A 16313-nucleotide genomic window follows, 5' to 3' on the forward strand; every position below is an offset into this window, starting at 1 on the left:
TTAACAGTTCCTAGTAAGCTGGGGGAGGTGGGAAACCAGGGGAGCATTTACTTTTTACTCTGATATGTTTGTACTGTTGGTCGTTTCTCTGATAAGAGCACAAGAAAGCTTCTTATAGATTTAAACCAGAGCCCAAGCTCAGTTGCTCACTCATGCGCAGTTTAGAGCCCCTCTGGGCAGTCAGAAGTTTTCTCTCATGGTAGAAAGTCAACAGAACTGGGGGACAGGGGATGGAGCTGACCCATGGAGCATGTCTTCAAAGCCCCCAGACCTAGCTTTCTGCTTCCTATCCATCCCTTTTGTTCTCAGTAAATCCTCACCCCCACTTAAGTGGTTAGGGCTTTCTTACCATTTCCCCTACCTTTCTTATCAGTAATTTGCATATTCTTTATATTTTTAGGACACTAATTTTAACTATAGGAGTGTTTACATATTGCTTGAGCATTAACAAAGTGTATGCCTGGTGCATCTCTTCTTTGAAATGCCCTTTAATGTGATGAATGACAACCAAGATGATGTTCCTTTCTGAAGTTGATGGAATTAAAACAGCAAAAGAAGAGTATCAGAACCCCCACCAGGAAAATATTTTAATTTCAAAGTACTTTGCTAGTTGCAGCCTTTTCTCAATTCATTGGCTTCTGAGTTTCTATTGCATGAATAATCTATGCCCCACACATTAGCATGTAATGCCATCTTTTTTAAAAAATGTGATTCCTCTATGAAGATTGTTGTGATTTCAGGTGTGGTTGCCTTTTCTGCTCCATCAGGTTATAAGCATCCCTAGGGCAGGCCCCTCCGCCCAGCCCCCATACGTGCCTAGTTCTGTGCTGAGCCCATATTAGATAGGCAATAAATAATTCCACCAATCAAAATGTAAAGCCATAAACACCCTTTGAGGAAGGGTGAGCTGGGTTTGATAACAACTGCAAGTTATTCAGAGCAGAAGGCACCCCCGCTTTGTGACCTTCGAGGTGTCTGATGAGAGCCCAGCAGAGCTCAGGGCTAAGGCTGTGGATGTCGCACATGCTGGGGCCAAGAAAGTGAGCCCTCTGCTGCTTGGCATCTAATAGCTGAGAAAACGGCCAAGGGTCAGCAAGAGTCGGCCTCTTCATTCCGCCCTGACCCTGCTCCTGTAGATGTCTAAATGGCATCCTCGAGGGCTGGCATTCCCCAGCATCCCTCTTGCTGTTTGGCTAACATGGTGGCTGCTGCAGTCCCACGATATCCCTGTGAACGCAGAGCAGAACCAGGGTGGGGTGGAGATCTGGGGGTGGTGTCAGGGAGAAAGGAGCACCCGCTGCTCCCCTAGCCAGCGAGGGACTCCACAGCATCCCTGGACCTCTCAGGTGGTCCATTTGAACCTCCTTGGGGTGCGACACAGTTGTGGTCCCTGAGACTTGGTGTGGCTTTGCGGAGGCGGGGTGGGGATGATGACACGGCATAGCCACGTCCATACCATGTGTTTTTCCAGGGGCAGAGGGCAGCTGGTAGTCTTTCCTCTTACCCCAGCTCAGCCAGCCTGCTAAAGGGCCTGTGGAGGCTTGCAGAAATGTGCCTTCACCTCCAGCTAATGAGGTTGGAGGGAAGGGCTGCTCTCCAGGGCTTCTGCGCGGCAGAGGAACATTAGTGTGGACGGTTCCTATTATTCACACGGCATCATGGAGGCTATCTGAACACTACCCATTTAGGACCAAAACAGTGCTGGTTTATGGTTATATCCAAGAAAAATACGCGTCCTGATAGATGTAGGTGTCTAATCCACCCAACGGCTAGAGCTTAGAAAAATATTTACCTTTTAACATCTGTGCAGCATTTTCTCTGCACAAACACACATCTGCTTGATGGAATGTATACAGAGTTCTGATGGCTTTCAAGTAAGTTTTCTTAGTAACCTTATAGCTCAGTCTTGACACGGGCAGTCCTGGATTTGTGGTGGGGAGGTTTCTCTCAGATCAACTCATTGTTTGAAACAAATAGCTTTAGAGTGTATAAAAGGAAAAGCTCTAGGCAATCCCAGTAATCGGATCTTTAAAAACCTCTCACCTCTTAGTAAGTCTCTCAGTGAAACAGTTTTTAAAATTTTCAGCTTGATTCCACAATCAGTGGGTTTCGGGCTTGGAGTGTAGGGTGTGGGGAGTGAGTGTGTGTGAGAGAGAGAGAGAGAAAGAGAGAGAGAGAGAGAGAGAGAGAGAGAGAAACAGAGAGAGAGAAGGCTTACATAGGGCAGTCCTTTACAGTGCTATTAAGGTTCAAAATTTTTCTTTATCCTTCCTCCCTCAGCCTGTCTCCTCGCTGCCAAGAAGGCAGCACCTGGACAGGAGCGCTCTGTCCTTCGGGATTCAGAGTCAGGCTAGGTAGACCAGTGAGCCGATTCCTCCCACAGCTCCAAGCACATTCAAGTTGAGTTTATAGTGGTGTGGGCCAAGGGGCCAAGAGTTTGTATAAACCTTCCCATGTCTTGTGGATCCAGATGCACTTGCTGTACAGTCCCCAAGGTATGAAGATGAGAGGACAAGGCTGCCGCCCAAGGCTGCTCTCTGAGTCCAGCCACTAATCGACTCTGATTTCATTCTAGGCCAATGCTTTAACCATTGGACCTCATGAATTCCTCTGAGCCACTCAGTCTTTGGGAAAACCCTTTTAAAGCTCCATCTTGAACAAGTCAGTTAAGGAAAAGCCCTTTCAGCCTCGTTTTTCCTTTCAGTAAGTTTCTTGAATGCAACGAGGCCCTTAAAGAACAGCATTTATGCATGCATGAGCATATCCGTATTGAAATGATCTTCCTTCACAGTGAAAATTCTTACTTCTATTCTTAGCCGAGTTCAATCAACAAATATTTACTCGATTCCCACTATGTGCCAAGCAGAGTGCAAGTCTGTAAGGAGGAAAGAAAGCCCTAGATCTCAAATGAAGCCTGCTAAAGAGACCAGAAGGCACTCAACCACAGATTTTGTAGCAACATCTTCTACCCTGAAAGGGATCGTGGGATTGATTGACAGTTGCACAAACTTCTCTCTAATATTTATGCTATTCATGCTATGACACTCCGTCTTGCCATTTTTCAATAAAAAGAATATGCTCATGAAAATTACATGGGGCACATTTACCTAGAAGATTCTTATGGGCTTCTCTAACCTGCGCTTGGGGTGATGTTTGAGCTGGAGAGGCAGTTTCGGGGTGGGGGGGGCAGCGTTCATTCTGGTCGCCACGTCAGGGGAGGGACCCATTGCTTGGGGCTTTTCCTCCTCCTGTCCTTTCCCACCTCTCCTCCCTGTTCTCGTTGACCTTCCACTTGGCTTTCCACTGCCCCTGGAAAGCTCAGGGTAGCAGATTGCTGGAGGACAGCACGGCGTGATGTGTGGGGTTGGGAGGGAAGAAAAAGGAGAGAGCGCGATGGCAAATTAGGATCCATTCTGTGTGCAGGCTGTATCCTATTAAAATACGTTACCTCTTCTGCAGCTTGCTGGTCCCGCAAGGCAATCTCATTCCTAATGAGTTTGTTAAAAAAGCCATTCAGTTCATCTCGGTTCTTATTGGGCAGAATCCGGGCCAGTGGGACCATTATGGATGGAAATGATACTTGAAAGAAAAACAAAAGTGGCATTGAAAAGGGGGCCATAATAACCCATGGCCATTAGACGCCTGTTACTAGGAAGCAAGTGCCCGCCTTGAATCCGAGTCATCCCGAAGGCCTGCCCCCTCCCCTCCCCCAGGGAATCACTGCTCCTCAGAGCTGGGTTATGTCTGGCTCCATCTCTGTCCTGTCACCATTCCTTGCACATAGTAAGCACTCAATAAATGTCTGCCTGATTGACCAAGTCCTCCCCCTCAGCTGGCCCTCGACAGGAGGTCTCAGCTTGTGAATTAGTGGTTCAGGGTCTAGATATTCAGACTGAGGTCTTTCTAACCTGTCACGACAGCAGACCATAGGCTGTGCTTCGAGTCTTAGCAAGGGGTAGAGACTCATTGGCTTTCTTCACTTTCCGGTCATTTGCATTTCTTTCTCTGGACAACTGTCCCCAGAGCAACCACCTGAATTGTCTCTAAGAGCCATTACTACAAGGCTGACAAGAGTGCTGGCCCCCTCTGCCATGGGCTCCTCCCTTGCATGCCAGATAAGCCTGAGTCCTTGGTGCTGTGCCCTGGGGATAGGCTTCCTGGGTCAGCGCCACCTAATCCCTCCTGGAGAGTGGTTCTGGACCCAGGGCCTGAGGCCTGGCCACAGGGGAGCTCAGCTCCATGGTGGGCCTACTGCACACAGGGTTCTGGGCTGGAGCTGGGCTGGAGAGGACAGCTCTGGACACTCAGGGGTCTCAGAACACTCTGCCCAGAGAAGAGGCAGAGCCATCAGGGGACGCAGGGACAATAGGGCCACCATCCCACAGGACACAGGATGGGTCCTGTGATTCAAGGGATGGGGCAGGAAGAGACTGCTGGACCTTACTCGGACATCTACAATTTCAGTGTGGAGCTGATGGAGGTGACAGGGCCTCCCAGGAAACTGGTTAAGGATTCACCCGCCCAGCAGAGTGGCCGGAAATCAGGGCGAGTTCGCTGATAGCAATAAAAATGCGTCAATGCTTCCTTAAAAGCAAGAAGATGCTGGAGTTGGGGGAAGGGGCAAAAACTCATTTGAAAAATAAAAATGAAGCCAATGGACCTGTATCTGTAGCATTTGGCCACCTCCTAGTCACCCACCCAGCAATTTCTATGTTTACTATGCAATTGTAAGTAAACAACTCCGTGTTTGCCACACAGTGTCCGAGTTTACTGTACTTTGGGCTTCCAGCGAGAAGTCTTCTGAAGAGGATTTTGCTGGAGGGGAGAAAAATGTGCTAGAAAATGAAAGGTTTTTGGTTCTAGTCTTGGCTCTGCCTTCTCAAGCCTCAGTTTTTTCATCTGGAAAGTGGGGGCAAGGATATTTCTCAGAGGCAGAATGGCAGGAGTTAATGAAGCAATGCATTCAGAGTGTCCCTGCCGTTCTCACCTCCACGGTGGTGACAGTAGCCAGGGCGACCTGTGTTGGTGATAAGTGGCCCCAGGCTGTGACAAGAGAACCTTGGTGACTCCAGGAAGACCCCATCCCTGCAGGGCAGCTTTCAGAGACCCTCAAGTGTCCTTTCCTAGCCGCATGGATAGAGCCTGCAAGTGGCCCCAGGTCTGGCCTTACCGCCCTGGGCAGGAGCTGTACTTACACAGTAAGACCAGGAGAGGCCTGGGGATGGAGAACGCAAAGAAACGCCTGCAAGATTCCACAAAGGGGTCCTCTGGAACCTTCCGGGAGTCCACCTGGGTGCCGAAGGCGACACTGGCCACCAGGTCTGTGGTGTAATAGCAGTAGCACCTAGGGAGAGGGGCACGTTTGAATCTGCAAGGTTGCTGGCCGTGGCCTACCCCCATGCACCCCTCCCAACAAAGTGAGGCTCCGTGGCTCCTGGGAGATCCTTGCCCTGCAGAGGGACTTGAGACGTGGGAGAGGAGCTGCTGGGGTGCGCAGCCGCAGCAGAGTGTGGGAGCGCACGTGGGGCCCCCAGTGAGCTTACGGAGGGCATGGCTAACTCAACCACCGGGTTCAGGAGCCCCGGCCCCTGCAGAGCAGAGCCAACGACAAGGGGCACATTTCACATTCTCTGGCCTCTGGAGGAGGGAACCCTGGGGCCCCAGAGCCTACAGCTTTGCCTGGCGGCTGTGCCTGCGAAGGTCAGAATCCAGCGATCAATTGGTATCTGTTAAATTGTCATTAATGAACCAACAAACTGATGGTCGAGTTTTATTAACTTTCCCCTCCTTTTCTTCCTAATGATTTTTACGATTTTTTTTTTTTTTTTTTAAAGAACAACAAACAAAAAATGAGGACTCTTCCCACTCAAATAAATACGGGACGAACTTTAGGACAGGCTTCACGGTCTTCTGTGTGTGATTACAGAAAGCACACTTTGCACTTGAGAAACAAACAGAGGAAAGTATCTGGCAGTAGCTCCAGAAACTTTGACCTCTTGGGCCATAGGAAGGCTGTCTCCCAGAAGGCCATTTTAAACTAGCATTATCTTCTTTTTTCCCTTTTTGCTTTCTTCCGGGAGAAGTCAGCTTAAGTTCTTTTTAAGAAGACTAACAACCGAGTTATTAATATCCTGGATAATTACAAGGTCTATTTCTGTCCTGGATGTGGGCACACATTTAGTGCCTCTTCGACATCAGTTCCATAGCCACTGTTTTAGTAAGGACTAAATGACATTTCCAGATGACTTTAGAGTTTGGGCTGCTGCTTTTGGAAACGCTTCTACCACCGATTTCCCACTTGCCCGCCCGAGTAAAGACAAAACCGAGGCTACTGAATGTGGCTCCATGGGATCCTAATGGCTGGACATCTAAGGGTTTTAAGAGTCCTTTACATTGCTTTCATAGGTGACTGGCCACCTTATCTTCAGCCACCTTCTGCATCCTATAATCAGAGGGAATGTGGTTGAGAAGCCCTGTGGACATGCGAATGTTGGTGATGATGGTGTGATTTTATGTGCACGGATGATCATGAGTCAGCGTCCAGGCGATTTGCTGTAAGCCATGATTTGGCATCAAACAACTAAAGGTTTCTAGGAGGAAAGCCAGATGAGCAGCCGTGAAGTGTAATGTCCACGCCGTGGTTTCCGTATGGAGGTGCTGCACTATCTTTCTTTTTTTTAAATTCTTTTTAAAGGATGTTGATGGATTTTAATTTTATTCATTTATTTACATGTGGTGCTGAAAATTGAACCCAGTGCCTCGTGTGTGCTAGGCAAGTGCTCTACCACTGAGCCACAGCCCCAGCCTCTTGCACTATTTTTCTTGATGTGAAAATTCACAGACTCTCCCCCAGTCCCTGTCCCTTCTGCCCAGGCCTGTCCTTCCCACCCTGGGTCTGCAGAAGGAGGAAGACAATCCAACACTGCAGGGTTCTCTTCCACAGGCCACGCCCCCTCACTTCTGTTTCCTGTTCTAAGTGGGTTTTTTTTTTTTCTCACGACTCAGTCCATCCATACTTTTATGAGCTTCTAGTATTTCTATAGTTTGTTAGTCCCAAGGTAATTGTCCCCTGATTAGGTACAGTTACAAGAAGCAGCTATTTAAAACTGTGACTTCCCATCTGTCATGTCGCATCCTTACCTCTGGATGTCAAACGCAGCCCCAGACTCTGCATAGCTCTTTAAGTGATCCAGGAGAAGGTCACAGGCTTGGCTGATGAGGGGCATCATCTGAAAATGGACAATAAGGTGTCATTAGGGCATCAGGCAGGCAGCAAGCCTGAATGGGCTGCAGATGATGAGGTTAGATGGGGTGCTTTCTGGGAAAATGGATTTTGTTCTGAAGGTAGTTTTTATACAGCTAAGATTAGGGAGGAAGCTCCAAAATGCACAGACATGTAAAATACAATAACTATAAATATCTATTTTGGCTTAAGGAAGCTTTTTGGAGGAGAAACAAAAAAAAAAAAAGAAGAAAGGATTTAAAGTAAATATGGCAAAACAATCATGAAAGTGATCATTAAGTGCGTAGGATCCGCGTTCGGTTTCATGGTGTATTAGCAAGGAAGTAACAGATAGCACTCCATGTGCCCTGGCTCTGGAATTAACCCAGGTCCCTGTTTGCTTGTTCCAATTATAACTTAGATCTTCCACTAGAACATAAACTCAGTATCCAAAGGGACCTAAGGTCATCCATTTCAACTTCTTAATTAACACAGAAGTTATTTTTAGAGCGTCTCTGATGAGTGGTTATTCATTTGTGCTTAAGCTGCTTAAGACTTTGAAATCAGTGTGGCTCTTGACTTCAAGGGGGCTTCTCTCTCACACAAGGCAATGGCTGGTTTCTTTTATTAATATTACAATATTTACATCATGGAAAATTCCCCACAGAAAGGTGGAGAGCATGGGATCAGGTAGCCATCACCCAGTTTCCAAAAATTTAGACATGGGTTTTGGTTGCCCACCCAGCAGGCTGGTTGGGTGGTTGGAATTCTGTGGGGCTGGATGGGCCTCTTCAGGCTGTGTCTGGATGGCCAAGCACCACAGCTAAGGCAATATGCGGTCCGCCATTGCTCTGAACACTTCTTATGGAAAACATGGTTTTAAACGTTACCTTAGGTTTACATTTTACTATGGTGACACTTGACCGTGAAGTTCCTGCGGGCAGGGGAAGTTTGGCCTGCTCATTTCTGTATCCCCAGAACACAGAACAACGTCTGACCCATAGTAATCATTTGTCAAATGAACGGATGAATTTTAATGATTACACAATACCTACTCTTTGCTCTTAAAATACTGAAGTATTGGGGAAAGTTAGAAGACGTCAGGCTACTTGCCAGGAGGTATGCTATTGTGCTGAGGCAAAATCTGACTCCTGCTCTTGTTTGGGTCTTAAGAGACACCCCAGTCTGTGTGCTAAAGGCCTGCCCCCAAGAGTGGTGCTATTGGGAGGTAACAGAACCTTTAGGAGGTGGGGCCTATTGGAAGGCCTTGAAGCCATTGTGGGTGTGCTGTTGAAGGGGATTATGGGACTCCAGGCTCTTCCTCACTCTCTCTTTCACTTCCAGCTATGAAGTAAGCACTTCTGCTCTGCCCTGAGCTCACACAATGATGTGCTACCACACATTGAAGATCAACATATCACGGACTGAAACTTCTAAAACTGTGAGCCAAAATAAACCTTTTCTCTTTATAAGTTGATGGTTGCAGGCATTTGTTATAGTGACAGAAAGCTAACCATTGCACCCTCTGACAACCTCTCTTTGGTTTCATTTCTAACTACTTCTGTATGATAGTGCACTCAACATTCAGACGACTGTCTTCATCTGCAACTCTCCTTCTGCAACATGATTGTTCCCTTGCCTTCTATGACTCCTCTAACCACATGGTTTGCACACCTCTTTAATCTTACTGCTCCTTTTTTTTTTTTTAAATAGGGTCCCTCCTAAAAGGCAGCCCCATAAATGGAACAAAGTGTTATTTCAGGTGTGATCCAGTAAATGGTAAATGAATCACTTCCTGTGATCTGTACCTGGCATGTCAGTCTCCAGGCCAGGCTGGCTTTTTCAGACAGTGGTAATACAGACAAATACCGAGGTTCAGGTGAATGAAAACCACAAGGGCTTCTTCATGAATCATCGCCATGAGCAACTGATTTTTGGGCCCTTGAGCATCATCCATTCATTAGAATGGCTTTACATTTATATTGCTTTTGTTTCTGGAAGAAGTGCCAGGACTGTATAATGAGCAGAACAATCTCTGAGCTACCCGAAGGCATTCAGGTGATGGAGAAGCCAGGTGAGGTGGGGCAGTTTGGAGCACTGTGGTGGGATATTGGTAGGGAGCACACAGCTTTGCTAAAACCCTCCCTCGGACAACTCCCTGCAAGTGAGCCCCACATGCTCTGTGGTGTAAGGAGAGGCTCGTGTCCCCCGGTCCCCCCGGTCCTCTGCTCTCCTCTCTGATATAGTTGGTCCTGAGAAGCCCTGGGGGGCATTCCTGTGGAACGAGAGTGGAACGCGGGCTCTTCCTCTTCGTCTCCTCTAACATTTGCTCAGTGTGTCCTCTAAGTCTTCCTTCAGTTGGTGGCTTTGTCCTGTGGCCCTCACTGCAAAGCTGTTTTAGAAAATTGCAGAATTCTCCACGATCCTTTGGCCCGCCACAAACAAACCTCAGTAAATATTGCACCAGGCCCCATCTTACCAATGATGGGCTGCGGTGGACTTTGTCAAATGCCTGACTAAGGCAGAAATGTCATTTACCTCCACAACCCATCCTGGGGTTCACTCTGGGCTGACCCTTCATGACGACGGTAGTCTTTTCTAAATTCTCACAAATCATGATTTTAATCATCCATCAGTACAAAAGTGGTGTAACTGGTCCCCTAACTGGCCTCTGAGCCGTCATTTCCAAGATGCCGCCGACCTCCCTAATATTTGGAGAACTCAGTACTATCAAAGCCACATTTCCATGACTAACTTCCCTGGCTACTATATTCCTTCAATTATTTTAATAAACTTAGTGGTATGGATGCACACTATTTTAATAAAACCCCAGATATTGAAATATCTTTAAAGATGTGTTTCAGAGGAAGAGTAACATGGTAAAAAGCTGTTTGAAAGGAAGTCTCTTTAGATACCAGGCTCAAAGCTTCCTTCGGGGAACAAAAGAGATGCAATATAAAATTTGATTTACACACAGCTCTTCAGAAGCACGTCCTGTGTGTTGAGAGAGATCCACTCAGACTGAATCCAACCATAGGCCTGGACAATGCAAAAGGGAACCGGACCAGCTGCCTACCATCGGCTCTTGATGTGCTCTCGACTAGAATGCTTTGTTCCTGGCTGACGTGACTGCAATTTTCTACTATACTCTGCCTGCTGTCTGTCGAGCGGAATGGATAATGACATTTTTATTTGGGTTAATGTGATATGAGATGGGGCATGTAATATGAAAAATGTTTTTAAAAGCAATGTGGAGAAAATATTGTAAGACAGCAGAGCATGATCTGTATCTTAGCCAGCAACCATGGTTTCAGGTTCTCTTCCTCGCTTATATACAGCAGTTATGGAATATTTACTCTTACATGAGTTGCATGCAAACAAAAGCTCTCTGATGGGCTTGCATAATCTTTATACAAACTCCACAGCTCTTCCCCTAGGTTTTCGGACAAGCAGCGAATGTGGCATGTGCACACACGTGTGAGCAGATGAATCTGTGATGCCATTATCCCTCGGATCTTAGTAAAAGGCTCACATTTGTGGTTGTTATGTTTCATCTTCTTCATAGGATGAGTGATTTTTGTTTTTGTTTTATTCTATATTTTTCATAATGCACACCTGTTGTATTTATAATCACATAAAATATTAATGCTGTCAGGTTCTTTTAAAGTGATTTCTTCCTGAGATGTTGTTTGGGACTGAATGTTCGTATCCTCCCCCCAAATTCCTGTGTTGTCATTCTGATTCCCAGGCTAGCTGTATTTAGACATGGGGCCACTCAGGAAATCATTAAGGTTAAATGAGGTCAAAAGAATAAGGCCCTGATCTGAGATTAGTGTTTTTTATAAGAAGAGACACCAGAGGAGGGATGTGCTAGGACGAATACTCGCCGAATTATATTGTTTTGTTGTGTGCATGTAATATGAACAACAAAAGTATATGTAAGACAAACCCTACCATCGTGTACAACTCTAATGCACCAATAAAAAAAAATGTAGAGGAAAAAAGGACTCCAGCACTCCCCCACCCCCCACTCCCACCTGTGCGCCCAGCAGGATGGCAGCCATCTTCAAACCATGAAAGAGGCCTAACTGGAAACCAACAATGCTGGCACCCTGGTGTCCAACTTCCAGGCTCCAAAATTGTGAAAATACATGCCTATGCTCTTTTGCCAAGGCAGCCTGTGTTGACTAAGGCCAGGGATTGCATTCCAGCTGCCAAGCCAGTTTTCCATTCTGTTTCTCTCACCTTTCGCATTGGTTGTCCCTGTTGGAGATGGTCCTGAGTGGATGGCTGGACCGCTATTTGGTAACCAGCAGTAACCACTGAAGGCAAAACACCATCCTTAGCCTGGGAAGGAAAGTCCCCGAAGAATTTCCCGCTTAACCTGAAGTTTATTACTTAAGTTTCCATTTTTGTTTTGCTTTGTAAAGGACTGTACCAATGGTGTCTAAGGAATTCTGATCAAGGGGCAGACAGAGGGCAAGAGAGTGGATCCCAAAAGGTGGGAAGGCTTTAGGTCTTCATGTATCATTTAAAGAGATGACACAAGCTCTCTTGGTGATGACATGTGGTCACTGCAAGTAGATAGGCCCAATGAGCTGACCCTCCACTGCCCTGATCTTGGAAGTCGGCTGTTTTTTCCAAGGTCCCATGCAAATGTCTCAACCTGAGACTCCATGGCTTCCTTGGAGACCTAGAAGGTCGGTGGAGAGGGATTTCAGTTAACCCCTATCAGGCCCCTCTCTGAAAGAGATCAATGCCAAGTAGGCTGAGGAACTGCCCTGCTCAAAGCGGAGCTTGGAGATGATCTCCAGAATTCCACCATAGCAGCTCCTTCCTCGAGGGTAAGAGCTGGCCTTGGAGGTGCACTTGCCCAGGGAGAGCAAACGCTCTAAGCCGGTATCAGTGATTGTTTCCTCTCCCTGGCTCCTTCTAGTTTTGTGATCTGGTGCTGGTTCCTTCGCCTCACTGAGTTTCTTTTCTTTTTTTAAAAATAGTTTTTAATTGTTGATGGACCTATATTTTATTTACATGTGGTGCCGAGAATCGAACCCAGTGCCTCACACATGCTAGGCAAGCGCTCTTCCACTGAGCTACAACCCCAGCCCCCTGAGTTTCTTTCTTTATCTGCAAAATAGAAATAATATCTCCCCTGAAGAGTTGTGACAAAAATGAGAAAAATTAGAAACAAAATATGTAAAACACATAGAACTAGATGGTCTTTTGGAGGATCCCATACCCAAGAGTGGTCGAGACATGAGGAATCCTCTCCTCTGTTCCTCCCAGACCACCCCACTGGGCCCACCTCTTCTGGTCTCACTATTTGATGATGCTTCTTTTCTTTCATCTGTTCCTTTGTCTTTATCTCCCTGCTCACCCTCTAATTCAAGCTTTGCCACCTGTCACCTGTGGTAGCATAAGCATATTTGTGGTCTTAGAGCCGTGCCTGTCACATAGGTGTACTGAAAAATGATTTTCAAAAGAGCCTCCAGGTTTTTCAATTTCCAATCCATCCTATACCCAGTCATGAGTATAGACAGGCCTGCTGAAAATACTTGTTTTCTGAGTATTTGCTTTTCTGAAACTCTCTGGAGATCCCCACGGACTAAAGGAATGACACAGACTTTCATCCTGCCTTCCAAAGCCCAGTAAGAACTGAATCCTGCCAGGAACCACGTGAGTCATTCTTGAAGCAGATCTTCCCTGGTGAAGCCTTCGGATGAGATCACAGGTTAAGCTGCCAAAGTGACTACGACCTGGACCCTAAGCCAGTGATGCCTGAGCCACAGAAACAAGGATCAAACAGATTGTCGTTTGGGGGCAATCTTGTTACATAGCAATAGATAGATAACTTACTCTCATGTGACTTTCTTGGGCAACTCTCGTAGTTGTCATCCATGATTGGAGATTTGGGGGTATGTTTCATATCAGGAATGAGCACCGTGATCCTCGGTCAGTTTTGTAGAAGTATCTCTGTGAGGACTGGGTGAACACTCCCCGAGAGAGTTGATGTGGCAGGCCCCATGGACACAACAGTAGATTTAGGGATTCTTTCTGTCTTAGCATGAATATGATGTAGTTTGCTAAAAACCTGCCCCAAGATCCATGATGGTTCTGCCTCTTACTTTGGGCATAACATTTGAACCTTTCTGAACTTGGGGTTCTTACTCCAAATGAGGGACTAATTGAAATGAGCGGTAACATCCCTCTCCACCGACCTTCTAGGTCTCCAAGGAAGCCATGGAGTCTCAGGTTGAGACATTTGCATGGAACTTTGGAAAAAACAGCCAACTTCCAAGGTCAGGGCAGTAGAGGGTCAGCTCATTGGGCCTATCTACTTGCAGTGACCACATCTCATCACCAAGAGAGATTTTGTCATCTCTTTAATGCCTCGACTTCAGAATTATGCATGAAGACCTACAGAGAGGAAACTGAGTACTTTTGTGTTCAAATAATTTTGTGAAAGTGAGAATCAAAGCTCCAGATTGTCTGACTCCTGGTTTGTGCCCATGTCCCCTTTACCCTTCAGTGCAATCACTTCTAGGTTATAATTTCTCTCTATGCAGATCTCGTGCCATGAACTTGAGAAAGAAACCAACAACACCCCCCCCCGCCCCCCCCCCAACACACCCTTTAAAAGCCTTTGGAAGCCCTGGGTGTTTGGAGAACGGAGAATCTCTGAGTGCCGAGGGAGACATAGGTCCTGTGTAGGAGGAGAGGATGCCTCTTGTGTTTCCTTACATTCCTAAACTCAGAAGATCCCCATAAGTTGATGTGTGTCACCCAGGTGAGTCATCGATCCATGCATGAAGAGAGACTCAGAAAAAACCAGACTGTCACCCTAGCACCAAACATGACCCCCGGTAGCCTGGCTACCTTGGGGGGCTACTGTAAAGAGGAGACTCCAGAGGTACAATCTGCAGTTCCCCTCATCTGCTCCAGAAGAGTTTGTCCCCCGACCCCACCACCCACCGGGTGTAGGGAACATCTGGCATCTTGGAGGCTAAACAGCTGAAGTGGAATTCTTTTTCCTGCAGGTGACTTCTGAGCAAGTCACTCTGCCATTTCAAGTATTTGATAGCTCCTGGCTCTCTAGTGAAGGACACAACAAACACTCCCCCTGGCACAGAATGGCCGTCTCGACATGCTTCAACCTACTTTGCCAGTTCTCTCTCTCACCAATCCCTTCCGTGCATGCTGTGTTCCAGCTGTTCCCTGGACACGCCCTGGGCTGCCTGTCCAGGTGACTCTGTTCCCGCACTCATGGGCCTGTAGCACACCTTCTCCCACCATCAGAACTCAGCAGCTTCATCCTGGGTCAGTTCCAAGGCTATTCCCTTCGCCCTGAAGTGGTTTCTGATCCTCAAAACAGGACATGGGCTCTGTCACCACCTCCCACTACTTGGTCATAATGCAGTAATTGATGTGCCTTGCTGCTCTGTATAACCCCTTAAAGACAGGAAGTAATAAATACTTGTAATATATGAATTGAACATTTCTTCCTATTTGATGCTCAGTAAGTACTGTTATTTGGATCTGGAATGTCTCCCAAAGGCCCATGTATTAAAGGCTCTCCAGCCTGAGAGGTGGGCCCTACTAGGAGGTCTTTAGGTCATGGGGGGTGCCATTGAAGGAGACCGTGGGCCCCTGACCCCTTCCTCTTCCTCTCTTTTGCTTTCTGGCCCCGAGGGGTCTGGTTTTGCTATACCAAGTTCTCCCACCACGATGCTGCCCCCCACCCCAGCAGAGGTCTTAAAGCAACGTGTCAATTGCTCATGGTCTGAGACCTCCAAAACTGTGAGCCATGATAAGACTTTTCTCTCTATTAGTTGATCATCTTGGATATTTGTTATAGTGACAGACAGCCGACTAATCCAGTAGGACTGTGGGTAACGTTGGTTTGGAACTGATGTCAAAAGGGAATTTTCTGAATAAATAAGGGTGATATAAATAAAGGTGATATAAATAAGGGTGATCTAATGAGGGCGGGAGAAAATACTTTTACTGTTGGTTCAAAAAATGGAAAAATGAACACCTCAAAATGCTCTAAACTGGTGACTAACAAATGAAAAAATTAATTCTAGCTAACGAAACTTATCATTGCCTTCCTCCACTACACCAGTGCTAAACTGCCACCCAGATATTAAAAACATCCGTGATTCATTTTTATGCAAAATGTCCTGCTGATAAGTATCAGCTCTAGCCATCTAGGTGAATAATCAAGTGTCGTTTCTAATATGTCAGTGACTCCTGTCAAGAGTTGTGACCAATTAGAACTCACCCCGGTGAGGAGGTGGCTGCTGGTGTTGCCAGGCAACGGCCAAGCTTTGAGGCATTTCGATGCTCTTTTAGATTTAACCAGCAGCAAGTCGGAGTGACATTATGATTCTGGCAAAGGAAAGCCGAATTATAACCCAGGATGGGGTGGCCGGGACGAGGAGTGTGTTTTCTTTTAAATGCAAATGGAAAAGGAACATTTTAACTAGAATTTAAACAGTCCATCATTACACCGATTTTAATTAGGAGATTAGGTGTCCGTGGCATACAACTGTACCACGGGATAATGGTCTCTTGCTGCTAGATAAATACCCAGACATTCTGGAAAATGGGCAACTGGTCAGGCAGGGACAATGTATTTATTTTTGGACCCTGAAGTATTTATTGCCACAGCCACACTTGGTTATAATGACTTTCATTTTTATTGTTCAGAAGGATTAAGAAATAAAAGCAAATATTAAAAATAGACTGCTGTAGGCCGATGCTGCCTGGAGAAAGATGCTTGCTCCAACATTATTGGAAAACCGTGTTCTGCCTTGGAAGCCCCCGAACGAGGCTGTCTGACGAGTTTACAGTGAAATGTAAAGGCCAAAGGAAACTGTGATGATGACTGTGATCCTGCAAAGACTTTTGCTCTGAAATGGTGGCAGCTCTGCATTTGCTCGGAAGCCAGCTAGATCTACTTAAATTTTTGAAAATGGGAGTCATTCCTGAGTAATAGGTCTCCTCCAAGGCAGGAAAGGCCCACGGGGAATAATCACCGCATCTGCCTCTGACCCGCGTCCGTTGTTGACTGTGCCTTCCTGACGGAAAA

General features: G+C 46.5%; 1 protein-coding gene across 1 annotated transcript in view; it reads right to left on the reverse strand.

Annotated features, from left to right (window-relative positions):
* The window catches only part of Tbxas1 (thromboxane A synthase 1), a 153788-nt gene that overhangs the window by 52211 nt on the left and 85264 nt on the right, over nt 1–16313 (reverse strand). Inside the window, exons 6-8 of the mRNA XM_026405397.2 lie at nt 7141–7229; nt 5196–5344; nt 3449–3579 (exon numbers count right to left, since the gene is read on the reverse strand). Of these exons, the coding sequence (XP_026261182.1) occupies nt 3449–3579; nt 5196–5344; nt 7141–7229 (369 nt within the window). The remainder of the gene's footprint in view (nt 1–3448; nt 3580–5195; nt 5345–7140; nt 7230–16313) is intronic.

This window comes from Urocitellus parryii, chromosome 3, assembly GCF_045843805.1.
Source record: "Urocitellus parryii isolate mUroPar1 chromosome 3, mUroPar1.hap1, whole genome shotgun sequence".
NCBI classification, from domain to species: Eukaryota; Metazoa; Chordata; class Mammalia; order Rodentia; family Sciuridae; genus Urocitellus; species Urocitellus parryii.